The following is a 14,516-nucleotide window of genomic DNA, read 5'->3' as shown; positions in this document are numbered from 1 at the left end:
GGCAGACAAGTGTAACCTACAAATACTACACCGGTCGCTTTTTAAGCTCATGTCATGAAATACAGCAAAGAAAAAGAAAGAATGAAACAAATCTTGATTGCTTAAGATTATTTGAATGCCTTATCTCTAAGATACGACATATCTGTGATATCTATGTTACCTCTAAGAATGACGGTTACCTCTACAGCGTTAACAACTATATTGGAAAAACCTTAAGCTTTTAGATTTACACTGCCCAGTCGCTTGCGTTAGAACGGAAACATCTGCAATGGGAAACGTAGAAAAGCAAAGCGTGCTTTAAGCCAGAGCGAGAAAACTTCCTTGCTGTCACTGAAAGCAGTGCCCGTTTGCTGCATTAACTGCGAAAATGAGTCACTGTAATAACTGGTGATTTGGGCCATTTTCTTCTGATGGAAAAAACAAGAACATTTGTAAAGACCATTGTTCTCTTTTTTCTAAAACACCAACAAATCACTTTTTTTCTAGCGCCCAAAGCAAATCAGCTGGAAGAAAACACTTACGAAATCACTTGGGAACCTTTGCAGCCGATGAAAGGAGACTCCATTGTTTACATCCTTCAGCTTGCTGCTGGGAGAGAGTTTGATCAGGTACCTTTTATTTAACTTCGTGAACTGGAGGGGTGTTTTACTTTGAAAAATTACTGCAAAAAAAGCTGTCTGTATTTGAAGGTTCAAATTCCGTTTGGTGATGCTGGTGGCGGGGATACTTTTCATTTCGGCAAGGGGCTCAGTTAACAACCCTGACTCCCAGGGCGCTTCATTCGGCGTCGGGGTCGGCTCCTCCCAGGGAGGCTGTGAGTTTGTGACGGGCGAGGCAGCTGCCAGCGTAGGGTCCTGCCGTTCCGCCTCCTCCCGGCGTCGGAGGCTGCCCCGGATTAAAGATGATAAAGTTTCGGTCCCCTGTTGACCCTTTGCCTGTACTGTAAAAGCAAACGACTGTGAAGGCGGGCCTGAGAGTCGTCGGGAGAATTGCTTATCTAGAAGTGGGTTAACGCTGTGTTATCCTGTTGTCCCAGCATTTCCCTTGGCTCTTCTGATTCTTAAATCTTACGGTCTGTGGCATCGCTACCTTTGTTAGTCCTAGGCAGCGCTTGCCCCACTTTGGTGGGGGAGCTGGACAGAACGGTAGTTGTGCAGAACGATTCTCTTTTTTGAGCTTCAAAATCCAGGTCTGTTGGTGTGGGGCATCACAGGAAGCCTTAGATTATTCACAGGAAAATGAATCATAAATTCTTCAGAAATAAAAGCTGAGATTTTACTAAGTCGGCTCGAAGAGAGCGACTTCAGGCAGCATCCAGCGCTGCACGTGCTCGTAAAGCAGAACGGAAAGTATCGCGTACCGTTCGTAAGAGGAACCCCGTGTAAAGCGGCGCTCTCTCCTCTCCTTCCGACCAGGTGTACAAGGGACCAGAGACCTCCTTCCGTCTCACAAGCTTGCAGACAAACTGTGAATATCGGATCAGAGTCTGCGCTGGCCGTCAGTCCCAAGACTCTACTGGATCGCAAGAACTGTATGGACCTTACAGTCCCAGTACAGTGTTCTCATCTCAGAAACAAGAGCTGGTTCCACCCTGCGCTGATGTGACGACGGAGTTGGCGGAGACGAAGAAGACGCTGCGCGAAGAGCGCTTCATTGCTATCGTTCTTCTCTGCGGGTTTGCGGTGGTTGCGATTTTATTTGCCGTTGTGATTCAGTACTTTGTAATCAAGTAGACGAGAGCCTATTCAGTACTCAGCTTTTTGTACAGGAGCTATTTCGGGTATTTATGGTTAGTTCTAATGAAAATCCTAGCTGGAAATGTATAGTTACGTGCGTTTCCACTTTTGCTGCTGGCTAACAGTGAGGCTGGGTTGGCAGATCCTTTCCAAATACTGAACGCAGATTTCTTGTAGAAAGGGTAATCCTGGGTCCTCTGTAATCAGGGTTAGCTGTTAATGAAACAGCAAAAAAACTGCCTTACCGTGCACGCTGGGGTGTGCGCACGCTCTTCCTCTCTCGGAATTCGAAGCGGGGCCCCTTGGCCAGCTGGAGAGAGCAGGCGTTGCTAGAACAAGTCCTTTTCAAGTACAACTAGAGCAGTGGTAGGCGACCGCAGTCTTTAATCAGGTATCGTAGTTTGGTATACATGAAATACAGCAGCACAAACGCTTAAGCTTAGAGCAGTACTGTATTGCAGAACATTACTAGAGCATACCACATTTAATATACTGTAGAAGGAAAGCAGAATATTGACTTTGACTTAGCGATATTACTACTTTACAGTTATTTTAATAGTTCGGATTCAGTAATAATCATTGCAAGTGTTAAAAGTAGAGGGTGCCGGCATTTTTAGAGTTTTAATCAAAATGCTAGACAAAACCGGTGGCAGGAGGTAACGTACATACAGCGAAGGCGTTCGTATGTAACGCTGCAGAAGAGGCCCCTTCGTACTGCGCATTTCGGGATGAAATGCTCTCTGCTGTTGGTGAGCAGCTCTTGGCCCAATCCACATTTCACTCTCAGTGCCTGAGAGAAAAGTAATTTCCTGTGCTGCCGATGAAATCTTTGCCGTGTTTTCAGAAAAGCACAGGTATTGTCTTTAAGGAGAAAGAGTGCATTTATGATAAATGTTACACTATTTGGCTCAAACTGAGCAAATGTTTTTGTACTATTATTAACCTAAAAATAAAAAGTTGGAACTGCTTTTGGATGCCCTTCTAACTTCATCCGAGTTATCAAATTGTACGTGGAAGAACTCTTTTTAGCTAACATTTGTACAATGTTTTACATGACTCGCTATCCCAGGGGTAGCAGCTTCACATTCCATTGTTTCCTAGCTGGGAATGTTCAGCCTGCGATGAACTGTTCTGAAACTCGTCCTGTTTGGCCGGGGGGGGGGGGATTTTTGTGGGCACTGTGCACTACATACGACTGTTCTTGTTTAAATCTGCTTGCGCCTACCGAAAGATGAGTCTGACAGCTCTCTTCTTTATAGCACCCGCTTTGAAAGCTGCAGCTCACAAATGGCGACCGTGTTTCAGAACGGGTCTTCCCGACAGCATTTGGAATATGCCATGGAAAGGTAGATTTAGCGTATTTTGCAAAGACTACGGCTACACTTTATATACATCAGAGCAATGCACTTGGACGTGGAATGTTGGGTGTGATAGTGCTACAGGCGAAGTATTTCCAGTAATTAATCACTTTAAGGGTCTTTCTCCTATGGCAGTTGATGAATAATGTTGCGTTAGTTTGAGGCATTGTGTTGTATTTCAGATATGGAAAACCTAAATTATGACATAGTATCGCTTAATACTCTTAAAAGTAGATTTATGGTGCAATCTGAAATTAATCTTTTCAAAATGTACTCTTCATTTTGTACTCTATTTATTTTGATTAAAAGTCCTGGAAAATGTATGTTTGAATGTATTGTTCTACTTGTAGCAGAACTTTAAGTTAATCATTTATTATATCATAGAAATCTCTCCCTCCAGCGTTGGAAAGAGTTTTATACAGATATTAGTCTTTAGTTTGCAGAAGAGTTTACAATCTGTCTTTATTTCTCTTCATAGTCTACTTTTAGCAAATAAGACTGCCTTCCGCAAATCTCTGTTGCCAAAGGGTTATTTCTTTAACTCTTAGAACGAAGTTTCTAGAGGTTTATTTGGCAATAATATTTCTGATAATTTTTAAAGATAAATTAGGATTGCAGAGTAAATACTAACAAGTCATGACTCCTAAAAAGCGAAAGTTCTTTTGTGATTGCCACAAAATAGTCGCATTTCCAGAAAACACCCGCGAAAGCCTACCGCAGTACCGATTTTACAGCAGCCGTTATCCATTCCAGAGCGATAGACCCTCATGGCATTAATGTATTACGTATCTTCGGTTTCCTTGTATTGTCGTTTTGAGGTATCTCAAACTTATGTTAAAGCTGCCATGCATTGTATTACTAAATTGTAACTATCAAATAGATAATATATTTAATACAGCCAATAAATAATACAAATGTATTCAAATTTGACTACAGGGTGGTTGTGTGGTTTTTTTCCCTGGATTTTAACCTTCCGCAGGAGCCGTCATTTGTGTGGCATGCAGTTGAAGGGGAAGGAACGTGTTACTGAGCGTCATTGAGAGCTGTCTTAAAAATCCTTTCTGGAAGAGCAGTTCTTTGTGGGAGCCTTAGCGCAGCGCTGTCCTCTCCCAGGAGCTGCCTCAGCCTGGGGACTGAATGGAGCCCCGTCGCGCGAGGCCGGGAGGGCGCTGGACAGCCCGCGCGGTCGCTAGGAAGGCGGCAACGCGTTCACGGTCCCGCTCAATGAGTCGTTTCTTACCGCTTTCCTTCCAGGTACCTTACAGATGGCGTTTCTTGCGCTTACTTGCTGAGAGCAAGCAGCTGGCCTGGCTCTAGCCTCCGCTTTCTCTCTCTTGGCCTCTGTGGGAGGAAAGTAACTTGAATGATGTTTCACAGGGCTGTGATTAACAAAATGTCTGGTCCTCAAAAACAGACAAATGCCTTCACAGGGGCTTTGTGGACGGTTAAGCCTGACACTGGCTGGGAAGGCACTGAAGAGAAAGAGCCCAGCCTCCCCCGTGCCTGCCCCTCCTGAAGCGACTCCAGCCTTCCTAAAGCATCCCAAACCTGTCTCAGGAAACCCACGCTGGCAAAAAGACAGCCTTAATCCTTGTTCCGCTCTCCACGTGCCCCATCTTACCCGGGTTTTAACCCGCAACGCTGCTGGCAAAACGCTTGGGGTGCGAGAATGAAGTCAGTGCTGAACAGCTGACGCGAAAGACCCGAGTCCCGTACCTTCAGAGGAAACATTCTCGCTCCTGGCCCGGCTCCTGCAGCGCCCCGTTCCCTTGCGGTGCAGGATTCTGCTCATCGCTTCCCTGTATTTGTGCGACATCACGTTGTAAAGTATGGGGTTGATAGAAGCCCCGAGGTAGAAGAGGAGCATGGCGATGAGGTTGAAGTACTGCGTGAGGTCATACAGGATGACTTCGCTCTGGGCGAAGAGGATTCGGCCGACGTGGAATGGGAGCCAGCACAGCACAAAGGCCAAGACTACGACGGCTGAAGAGGAAGAAAGCACGCGTCAGTCATCTTGAGCAGAGTTTGTTCTGCCTCTTTCAACTATTTAAGGACCGAGACGTGAGCTTGCTAAGTTTAACCTGGCGAAGACAAGACCTCCTGCCCTCCCCAGCTGCTTTTGTGCGATGGTTACTGGTCATCTCAAGCAATAAGGACTTAAGGTTGCACACAAAATTAAATTGTTTGCAATTAAAATAGGGCTCTCTACACCCGTGTTGTCCAGTGGAGATAAAGGCATCAAATCGGGCTGGGGCCAAGCAGCCTGTGCTTAAATTAAGGGCTACTGCCCGCTCTCGGCCGGAAAATTTGAGTTGCCGTTGGCATCCTGCGATGGCTGTCGGAGGGGGAGGAGCAGGGAGAGGGGCGCTGGGAGCCCCTCTGGGCAGCGGAGGGGCGGGAAAGGGGAGCAAACTGGACCAGGAGGCCCTGAAGAAGAGGACGGGCAAGCAGAGCGCGCGATAAGCAAGTAAAACCTGGCGGGAAACAGCCGGGGGACGGCTGTGGTGCGTTTTACTGAAGGGATCTCCAGTCGTGGGTGCTGCTGCTTCCCTGCTGGGAAGGATTTCGGGGGGGCGTGGGAGGGAGCGGTCGGAGGGACGGGGAGGGGACCCCAGCCCCCCGGCTGCCGTGTTGGCTCCAAGGCACAGGGACCGATGGCACGGGATAAAGATGACGCTCAGGTAAGCCCAGGCGGGTGGGTTGTTGCCATCCTGGACAAAGCCATAGTCACTAAGCTTGAGAAATTTTGCAGGGGAAATGGCTTTAAAATCTTTCCTTGCCACGGCAGGGAAAGTACCCGGTCTGGCTTTAGGTCACAGAATTTTCCAATTTCTTTAATTTAACCCCACAAGGTCAGAGATGGGGAGGGACATGAGGAACGTGATCTCAAAACAACGAAAAGCCACGCTGATCTGCTTCCCCGCCATGCAGCAGGATCGCGAGCCGGAATACCGTGCAGCCAGGGACTCCCCTTCTTCCCAGACAGAGCCAGGAACACAAACCGAGTGTAAATCCATTGATTTTGAACCTGTGTGTTTTGTCCCTCCTCTCCGTCATCCCCCGCATCGCTGTACGCCCCGTGGGAGCGATTAAAGAAGGCAGCTCTTCGGATTGGGTTTCTAACCCGCTCTTACCCAGCATTTTGACAGTCTGCGCGTGGGACCTTTTCCTGCCCGCGGCCCGGCGGCCCGGCGGCCGCTGCCCGCTCCGCCAGAGCTTTCTCCAGATGAGTCCGTACAGCAGGGTCAGGCAGAGCATCGGCAGGAAGAAATAAATGGTGGAGACCCAGGTCATCGTCTCGAGCAGCCCCGTGCGCGCCACGCGCTCGATGGACCTGCACTCCCGGCTCTCCTGGGGCAGGCTGCCGTTGGGGTGTTCCACCCCGAAGAGGAAGAGGATGGGGCCGGCGGTCAGGAGGGAGCAGCCCCACAGCGCCAGGATGACCCGTTTCACCCGGCACTTGGTGATGGTCGCTTTGGCTTTCAGGGGAAAGCAGATGGCAAAATACCTCTCGACGCTCAGCACGGTGATGTGCAGGATGGTGCAGTGCGTGCACGTTTCGCTCAGGTAGATGAAGAACTTGCAGAGAAAATCCCCAAATATGTAGGGCTTGTACTTCCAAAGGCGGTAGAGGTCGGCAGGCAGGCCAAGGAAAATCAGCGTGTCCGACAGCGCCATGCTGGACAGGTACATGTTCACTGTCGTCCTCATCTCCTGCGAGCGTCTGAAAATGACTATCGTTATCAAATTCCCAGAGACTCCCAAGAAAAACAGGATGATGGAAATGACTGTCACGGGCACCAAAACGTGGGCATCAAACAAAGAAAAAGACTGATCTTCGGAGGAGTCCGTGTCGTTTCCGAGAGAGCTGCGATTCGAGGTGGAGCCCATGTCTGGTTTCAAAGCCCAGGGCAGGGCTGGCTTCATCTTCCCCTTCGACGGAAACCGGAGTCACGGTAAGAGAGAGGCACGTTGCGAAGCGAGTGTCCAAGCACCAATCATCTACGCAACGATTCTTACGTGACCAGTTAAAAAAAATCAAATTATGTTCATAAACATTTAGCCGACGAAGCTGAATACCCAAGCGCCAAGTAGTCCCTTTTAGGAGACGCGAAGGAATATTAGATTCACACATCCAGCACTCGCCAGACACAACCATTTAAAAAGAACACTGACCATTATAAAACGATATTTACCCTTAGCTTCGCAGCGTTTGGAAAAGGGGCATTTTTTTTTACATTTTCTTTCAAATTCTGTGAATCCCACTAAGCGCGTAGAGCCGGGTCTGGCAGCAGGGCTCCGGATCGATGGCGGAGGAGCTGCACGGGAGGCAGTCCCCCAACGAGAGCCGGACGGGAACAGCCTCTCGGAGGTGCTCAGCGGTTTGCCAGCTCCTTCCCGCACTTGTGAGCGCCACGAGTGGAAATCTTCAGGCTGAGAAGTTTCCTTGAGGCTCCGCCGAGGAGCAGGGAGGCTCGCGGGCGGTCACCGCGGCCGGCAGACACGGGATGCTTCACCTGCAGGACGGCTTTCCTGCCGCCGTTGTGCCGGGAGGTCCCCGGGGCGCCGGCGTCCCCGGCACGCGGCACAACTTCTGAGGAAATCGCCTGGGGTCGCTTGACTTTTTTGCAGCCGTTTCCCGTGCTGCCCATTCTGCGGTCATCCATCTTCCTCCCGCCACCTACACACCGCTAATGACGCTGCGCTAAATACGCACCCCCACGCCGCTTTTCTCCTTAGCCTGCAAAAAATGCCTGCGGTTACCAGGTAGGGTAGAACAGTTCTTTGATACTGGAAATTTAATTAGCCCATTTGGGCCAGTTACATAATTTTCCATCATTCTGTGTTTACTCAGGGCCTTTCCCACTTGAGCTCCTCCCCCGCATATGTCGCCGAGTGAGAAATTTCTACTGACAGCGGTTTAATGACGGTATTAAGATAGGATGGGAAAGCCTTTATTTGAACATCAGTCTTCAAAATGAGACAGTCTGGCACTTGGCCCTGATTTACTTTCCACTTCAGAAAAGATCAGAGATTATGAGCTGGAAAGCGCAGGGGAGGCGAGGGGAAAAGGGGCCAGCGCGAGGGAAAACGCAAGGGAAGGCTCCGGGAAGCTGGAGGTGAACTGCACGCGGCCGGAGAGAGCAGGGACGCTCGGCACCGGAGAGGCTGCGTCCGCCGCTCGGCTCAGCAGCAGGATGGTCCAGCCACGGTCCTCGGAAATCCCTCCATAACGCGGGAACTGGGGCGCTGGCAGAAGGTGCCCGGTACAAAACAAACCTCCTCCCTTCTCCTCGGAGCTCTGCTCTTTGCAGTTTTTCTTGTCCGCAGGACTATTCAAAAGGCAGCACTTTGCAGAGCCAAGTAGTGCGGGATTCGGGCTCAAAAGGCCGGTGCTGAGCACTGTCACTGCATTGTGCTGGCAGAGCCCTGGGTCTAGCGTCAGGGAGATGGCTGCTGCCGTTTCCAAGGGGCCGAAGCGCTGGCTGTGGGGTTTTACAAGAGGTTTAGGCGCCTGGACACCTCAAAAAAAGAAAAGCAGTCTGTGTGCCAAGGCTTTGCTTTGCTGCGCCTTAAACACCTCTGCAAAATCCGCCTGAGAAGAAATCCCCAATACTTAACTCTGCACTGGTGATTTAAAGGGCGCACCCCGAGTGGAGCGAAGCCCCGGCCGGCGCTCACTCGCACGGGCCCGACAGCGTGCGGCTGCCGGCCCTATTTATTCGAGCAGATCGCTCCCAGCTGGGAGAGTCGCCTTTGACGAACGTCCCCGGTTCGGCGGCGGCAGACGGAGGAGTCGGCGCTCGGCCTGGCCACGGCCGTGACCCAGTTTCCTGTTTTCCAATGCTGAAAGAAACCCCAGTGTCCGGGCAGAGACGAAGGGTGACCGCTCTTTCATCCGGCCGACGCGCGCTGCCTCCGCAGCCAGCTGAACGCAGGCATTCACAGCACGGCCGTGCCCCAGAGGGCTGGCGCTGGGGAGGAAGCTTTCACGGCCAGGCTGACCCGCTTCCAGCTCAGCTGCCCGCACGGAAAGCGTCTGTGGCCTCAGGGATGAATATCTCCCCTGGGGAAACTGGCTCTCCGTGTCTTCTCCTCGCCGCTGGTTTCCAGGCAGGAATGCTGCGAGCAGCCGCAGCTCGTGGCCGTGCCGCTCCGCCTGCGGTCACCCCTGCGCGGCGGCGTTGGTGGGGAAGGCGCCACAGCACGGACAGGGGATCTCGGGGGGCAGAAGGGTCTTTGCCTGCTCTTGGGGGTAAACCCAGAGCCCTTCGGCAGGGCGAAGAAACTTTCTTTTTTACCTCATCGGGAATAAACGGCAGTGACGGCAGACCCAGTGATGCCAAGTTTCAGCCCGATCCACAGCCTGCATCCAGTCCACGGTGGAAGAGCTCCCCTCCCCCTCTCCCCTAAAACAAGGGGAAAAAAGTGGGTTTTGTTTGTTGTCTAAGGTCAGTGTCTGGAATTCATCCTCCGTTCCCTCCTCGCAGGATGTTTTTGTGTAATATACTCTGACTCATGAAAGTCAAATGACTTGGACGACAACGCTGCAGTGCTTCCAGCCAAAGCCCAGCAGAGGCATTCCGGCCGCCTGCACCTCCAGCGCCGGCGCGTGCTGGACGCGGGTCTTCCAGCTCCTCCAGCCGCCGCCGCAGCCGCGGGGCTGCCTCTGCCCCGCCTCGGGCCGAGTCTGGCACCCCCCAACACCGGCAAACCCGCGGCGCGGGGGGCCAGCCGCCGGCCGCCACCCCAGCACGGACACACGGGGGCCAAGCCGGATTTGAACGCTGCATTTACAGCGAGGCAGGCTGAGCGCGCGGCCGCCCGGTGCGAGCCGTCACCCGTGGTATCGATGAGAAGCAGAGGCAGAGTCTCGCTGCTGCTGGAACGTTTTGCAACGCGTTGCAGGCATGAATCAGAGGGATCACAAGTTAACAGCTGTTTGTTTCTTCTTGCTCTCCGAGGAGGCTGGCTTCTCTTCCCCGTTGCATCAGCCCGTCTGGCGCGGATATCGCGTCCTCCTCCAGACCTTGCTTCGTTTGGGCCGGCACGGCTAATGACACCGCTATTGCAACTCCTTCTGGCATGCTGCTCATCCCCCTGCTTGACAAAATCACCAGAAAACAAGTTTGTTGTTGTTCTGTTTTGCCTCAGAAAGCACGAGCAAAGCTTTTCATGACACTTGCATGGAACGTATGTAGGGATCCTTTGGCTGCCAGGAAAACACGCTTCGAAAGTCCCGCTGCCAAAATTCTCATTTTTCTTTAATCCAGGGAACGCTGACAACTTACAAAGTGGCGACGGCAGTGGTTGAGGGAGTGAGGCACCCCTCTGCTCCATCGCCGGGCGACGGGCTGGCGCCGCGGCTGTCCTGCAGCCCGGGCCGCGGGGGCCGAGCCCCTGAACCCACCGCGCTCGGGCTGTGCCCTCGCCTATCGCTAAATATTTTTATTAAAAAGAACTTCTGCACCGCAGAAATGTAGTTTTTAAAAGGCAGGATAAAAGCCCCACCTAACCCGAGGCCTGTGCCCGCCCCCGCCGCTGTCCGCCCCGGGGCGCGGGGCGCACACGTAGCGGCCGCTGGGCACCGAACGCCCCGTCTGTGCCGCGGCTGTTAGGGGCCCCGAGGGCCCGTTTGCTTTGGCACAGACAGGAGGAACGGCAACGGCTGCTGCAGCCCGGCGACGGCTTCTCCTCAGCGCCGCGGCCGCGGCCTGCGCCCGCCCCGGCCCCGGCCCCGGCCCCGACCCCGACCAGGCCGCGTCTCCATGGCAACCGCCGCCCTCCCGGCCGCCGTAGCCGCGCTGGCGGCTCCCCGGTCACGCGACCGGAAGCGGCGTCCTGCGGCGAGCGGAAGCGATGGAGCCGGCCAAGATGGCGTCTCCCAAGAGCGCTCCCAAAGACGCGCAGGTACGGCGGGGGCGGCGGGGGCCGGGGCGGGCCGGGGCGGGGCGGCGGAGCTGAGCGGTGCCTCTCCGCCCTGCAGGTGATGGCGCAGATCCTGAAGGACATGGGCATCACGGAGTACGAGCCGCGCGTCATCAACCAGATGCTGGAGTTCGCCTACAGTAAGCGGCGGCGGGGCCGGGCCGGGGGCTGGGGCCAGGGAGACGCCGGGTGGGGAAGGGAAGGGAAGGGGGAAAAGGGAAGGGAAGGGCGTCTGCAGCCGCGGTCCTTGGGGCGGCTGTCTTTAAAATAACCGCGGAGGAAGCAGCGTTGTCGTTGTCGGTGACAGCCGGGTGGGATCGGGGGGGCACGGCTGATTTCTTTTAATCCAGCCGCAATGAGAGGGTCTGTTTTCCAAAGGGTACGTGACTACTATACTGGAAGATGCAAAAATTTACTCCAGCCACGCAAAGAAATCCAGCGTCGATGCAGATGACGTGAGGTTGGCGATCCAGTGCCGAACAGACCAGTCCTTTACGTCTCCACCTCCAAGAGATGTAAGTAAAACCGTATCGATAATAACAGAACACGATAAAAGGCCACAGGTGGGAACGTAACCGTGTCTCTCCAGTTCTTGTTAGATATTGCAAGGCAGAAAAATCAGACGCCGTTGCCGTTGATAAAGCCTTATTCTGGACCGCGGCTCCCGCCCGACAGGTACTGCCTGACAGCTCCCAACTACAGGCTGAAGTCCTTGCAGAAGAAGGTAAGGGTTGGGGTAGGGAAGGATCCTCCTCATGCCCACGTTCTGTGTCAGGAATGGTCTTGGAATTAGAGTTTTCCCCACCTGTGAAGGGTCCGTGCGGGCAAATGCTGGCCTGCGCACGGCAAAATAGTGTTTGAAACCAGGTCGATGGTCTTTACCTCTAGGAGTTTGCAATTATTCTTGCTGTTAGTTAGTTTCGAATGCAAAGTGTATTAAAAAATGCGCCTGTGAATCTTTTTAGTGTTAAAGCAAAATTGTCAAGTTGCGTATCAGACTGTAAAAGGCAAAAGTAAGGCTGTAGTATAGATGCTAAAGGAGATTTCGTACTTATACCTTAGTCATTTCTGCTTTAGAGGGAAAAGAGAGGATTTGCTCTGCTTGCTGGAAATGCTGCATGTCTCGGTGTGGGGGATTTCATATTTATTTCCTCCATTTTAAAGGAAGAATTTTAAAAGTGGAGCTTAAGGTCCGATTCCAGGTATTGACACGGGGCATGCCTCGATGCTGGCTGCAGAGCAGAACAACAACTGTTGATTAAAATGTTCTAGTTATTCCTTCCAGTAGGAGCGGACCGGGCCGGCCCGCGTGCTGTTTGCCAGGTCAGCTCCTGGCCGATCGTTGGCGTTTTGTCACGCCCAGGAGCTCCCCGGCTCACGCCGGTGACGTTCACCCCACGAAGCCTTTGAGAACTCCTGTGTTGGGACACAAATCCTGTATCGTTGCTGTGAAATAGGCGCTCCGGGGTTTTGTGGGAAGAACCGTTTCTTCTCCCGTTAGGAACTGTGAATTTCCAACGGGATGCTAATCGGAATGTTCTCTGTCGACAGGTCTCTTCCTCTGCAGGGAGAATAACAGTCCCTCGCCTGAGCGTTGGTGCTGTGAGCAGCAGGCCCAGCACTCCTACTCTAGGTAGGAAACAGCTGGGTTGGGGCTTCCCGTGTACATTTTATGACGGAAAAAAATAACGAGGAGTGGTTTAAAGCGTCCTTCAGCCACTGAGGACGTGTTGGGTGCCCCCTGAACTTAGTGCTGTTGGACACAAAAATTAAATTCGTTTCATAAAGATTATTGTGATCTGTGATACGTATATACGTTACTGATACTCTGTATTTTTATTCCTCTATTTGTGATAACTTCTGTACGTGAAGAGACTATTCAAGGAACTTACATAAGCTGGAGGTTTTTTTCCCTCGATGTAAGCACTACACTGAACTACAAATAGCACTAAATAAAATCCATTTTTAAAAGGTTGACAAAATTTATGACCGAACACGTGCACTTACGTATTAGCGTTTGTGTTTGTAGCCTAGAATTTTATAGGTCTTGAGTAAATGTGCAGTTCTGCCTGAAAACCTGACACATCCAGCATCAGTGCGTTCCCGTGCGTTCCCACTGCTTTGAAAAGAATAGGTTCCCCTTTGAACGCAAATTTACGAGTGCAAGTGTATATATATTTTTTTTAATTTGTCTTTTGACTGAGTTGTTTTGCATTTCAGGTACGCCTTCAGCACAAACAGTATCCGTCTCAACAAAAGTCGGCACCCCGGTGTCGCTGACCGGTCAGAGGTTCACCGTTCAGATCCCGTCTTCTCAGGCAGCCGTCAAGTCAGGTAAAGCACGAGCTGTGAAGGTCTGCAGCGCTTTTTGGGGTTCTTCTTAGCAGAACAGAAATTAATTGACAGTAATAAATTACGTCACCTCTTCTGTTTTTTGATATTGCTCATCTTTTGTGTCTCTCTGGTCGTTCCAGTAATTTGTAGTTTCAATTCCTGTTTCTAGCACGGTGGCGTCCACCAGGACGGAGGGCGTTTCAGGCAGATTTCCCGTACGGCGGAGCTGCCCCCTCTGCGCTCTCTCGCTCTTTTGGGCTCACCCGCAAGCATTTTCCTGTCTTCTCTTGCTTCGCCCTCAGGATCATTCTGGGGCTTTCAGCCGGGAATGTTCTAGCAGCGCGCTGCTTTCTTGGGCTGGAAGTTCTGTTTCCGTGTGGGAAAATCAGCTGTCGTTTTTTCAAGCCTTTCATTCAATGGCTTCTTTTTTTTATTTTTCACAGCCACGCCAACTACTCCGACAGTTCAGAATGTCCTGATTAATCCTTCGTTAATTGGACCGAAGAACATTCTTATTACTACGAATATGGTATCATCGCAGAATACATCTAGTGAATCAAATCCCTTGAAAAGGAAGCACGAAGATGATGACGACTATGATAACTTGTGAAGAGACTGTCCGATCCCCTGCGCTCTGCAGTGGTTCACCTCGAGTCTGACAAGGTTTCTGCCAAGAGTTCTTTGTAAACAGCGTGAGGGCGTGTAAATACTCTGTTAAATCGTGGTTGGGGGTGGAGTGAGAGAGGGATCGTTGCCTGTGGAAAGAGGAAAAAGCAACTAATCTTTTCCCGTGGCCCGTTGTGTCTTTTGGACCTCGGCAGCAGTCACTGTTACGCAGGAGAGCAGTCTTCGCCTCTCTGTCGCCTCATTTCTAACAGACGTGTCCGTGTCTCTCCAGCCTGGGGAGCCCGGTGCTGGTAGTACTGCCCCGTGCCGAGTAAAAATAATTTTTAGAAAACACCGGGTGGTGTGATGTAGATATTAATTTCAGATGACATCAGAACGGCGTCCTGGGTGAGGAGGGACAGAGCTGGGGAATATCAGCCTTTGTTTGCTTTCCCCCAAATACATGTGGTGCTGCTGGGCCGTGTCGGTGCGTACGCTGTGCAGCTCGGTGGGCGCGAAGGGTCTCTCGTAACGGTACAAACGCAGAGAAGAG

The 14,516-nt window shown here is 51.8% G+C and overlaps 3 protein-coding genes across 5 annotated transcripts in view; 2 read left to right on the top strand and 1 right to left on the bottom strand.

The window, feature by feature from the left end:
• Nucleotides 1–3,965, top strand: part of LOC309595824 (fibronectin type-III domain-containing protein 3a-like) — a 49,039-nt gene extending 45,074 nt beyond the window's left edge. For all 3 annotated transcript variants that reach the window (XM_082323198.1, XM_082323197.1, XM_082323199.1), the window contains 2 exons: nucleotides 487–608; nucleotides 1,416–3,965. In XM_082323198.1, the coding sequence (XP_082179324.1) occupies nucleotides 487–608; nucleotides 1,416–1,733 (440 nt within the window). In that variant the 3' untranslated portion in view covers nucleotides 1,734–3,965. The remainder of the gene's footprint in view (nucleotides 1–486; nucleotides 609–1,415) is intronic.
• A 293-nt stretch (nucleotides 3,966–4,258) lies between these two features.
• Nucleotides 4,259–7,746, bottom strand: LOC309595700 (growth hormone secretagogue receptor type 1-like; the record flags this gene model as incomplete). Its single annotated transcript, XM_082322959.1, has 4 exons — nucleotides 4,259–4,435; nucleotides 4,811–5,077; nucleotides 6,229–7,027; nucleotides 7,612–7,746. 4 exons carry the CDS (start codon nucleotides 7,744–7,746, stop codon nucleotides 4,284–4,286), a joined length of 1,353 nt encoding a protein of 450 aa, XP_082179085.1. The 3' UTR covers nucleotides 4,259–4,283.
• A 3,182-nt stretch (nucleotides 7,747–10,928) lies between these two features.
• On the top strand, nucleotides 10,929–14,306 carry TAF9B (TATA-box binding protein associated factor 9b). The gene is made up of 7 exons (XM_082323602.1): nucleotides 10,929–11,005; nucleotides 11,082–11,163; nucleotides 11,402–11,538; nucleotides 11,613–11,747; nucleotides 12,575–12,656; nucleotides 13,244–13,357; nucleotides 13,801–14,306. Exons 1-7 carry the CDS (start codon nucleotides 10,955–10,957, stop codon nucleotides 13,965–13,967), a joined length of 768 nt encoding a protein of 255 aa, XP_082179728.1. The 5' UTR covers nucleotides 10,929–10,954; the 3' UTR covers nucleotides 13,968–14,306.
• The last annotated feature ends 210 nt before the right edge of the window (nucleotides 14,307–14,516 follow it).

Source organism: Platalea leucorodia (assembly GCF_965183815.1).
Source record: "Platalea leucorodia genome assembly, chromosome: 10".
Taxonomy (NCBI): Eukaryota; Metazoa; Chordata; class Aves; order Pelecaniformes; family Threskiornithidae; genus Platalea; species Platalea leucorodia.
Note: the sequence above shows the minus strand (reverse complement) of the source record. Positions and strands in the feature narration are given on the sequence as shown.

Excerpts from the sequence above, each read along its gene's own strand:
- TAF9B (XM_082323602.1), top strand. The coding sequence starts at position 10,955 with ATGGAGCCGGCCAAGATGGCGTCTCCCAAGAGCGCTCCCAAAGACGCG. Across the intron at positions 11,539-11,612 it reads CGTCTCCACCTCCAAGAGAT|TTCTTGTTAGATATTGCAAG; the intron begins GTAAGTAAAACC and ends GTGTCTCTCCAG. Across the intron at positions 12,657-13,243 it reads GCCCAGCACTCCTACTCTAG|GTACGCCTTCAGCACAAACA; the intron begins GTAGGAAACAGC and ends TTTGCATTTCAG.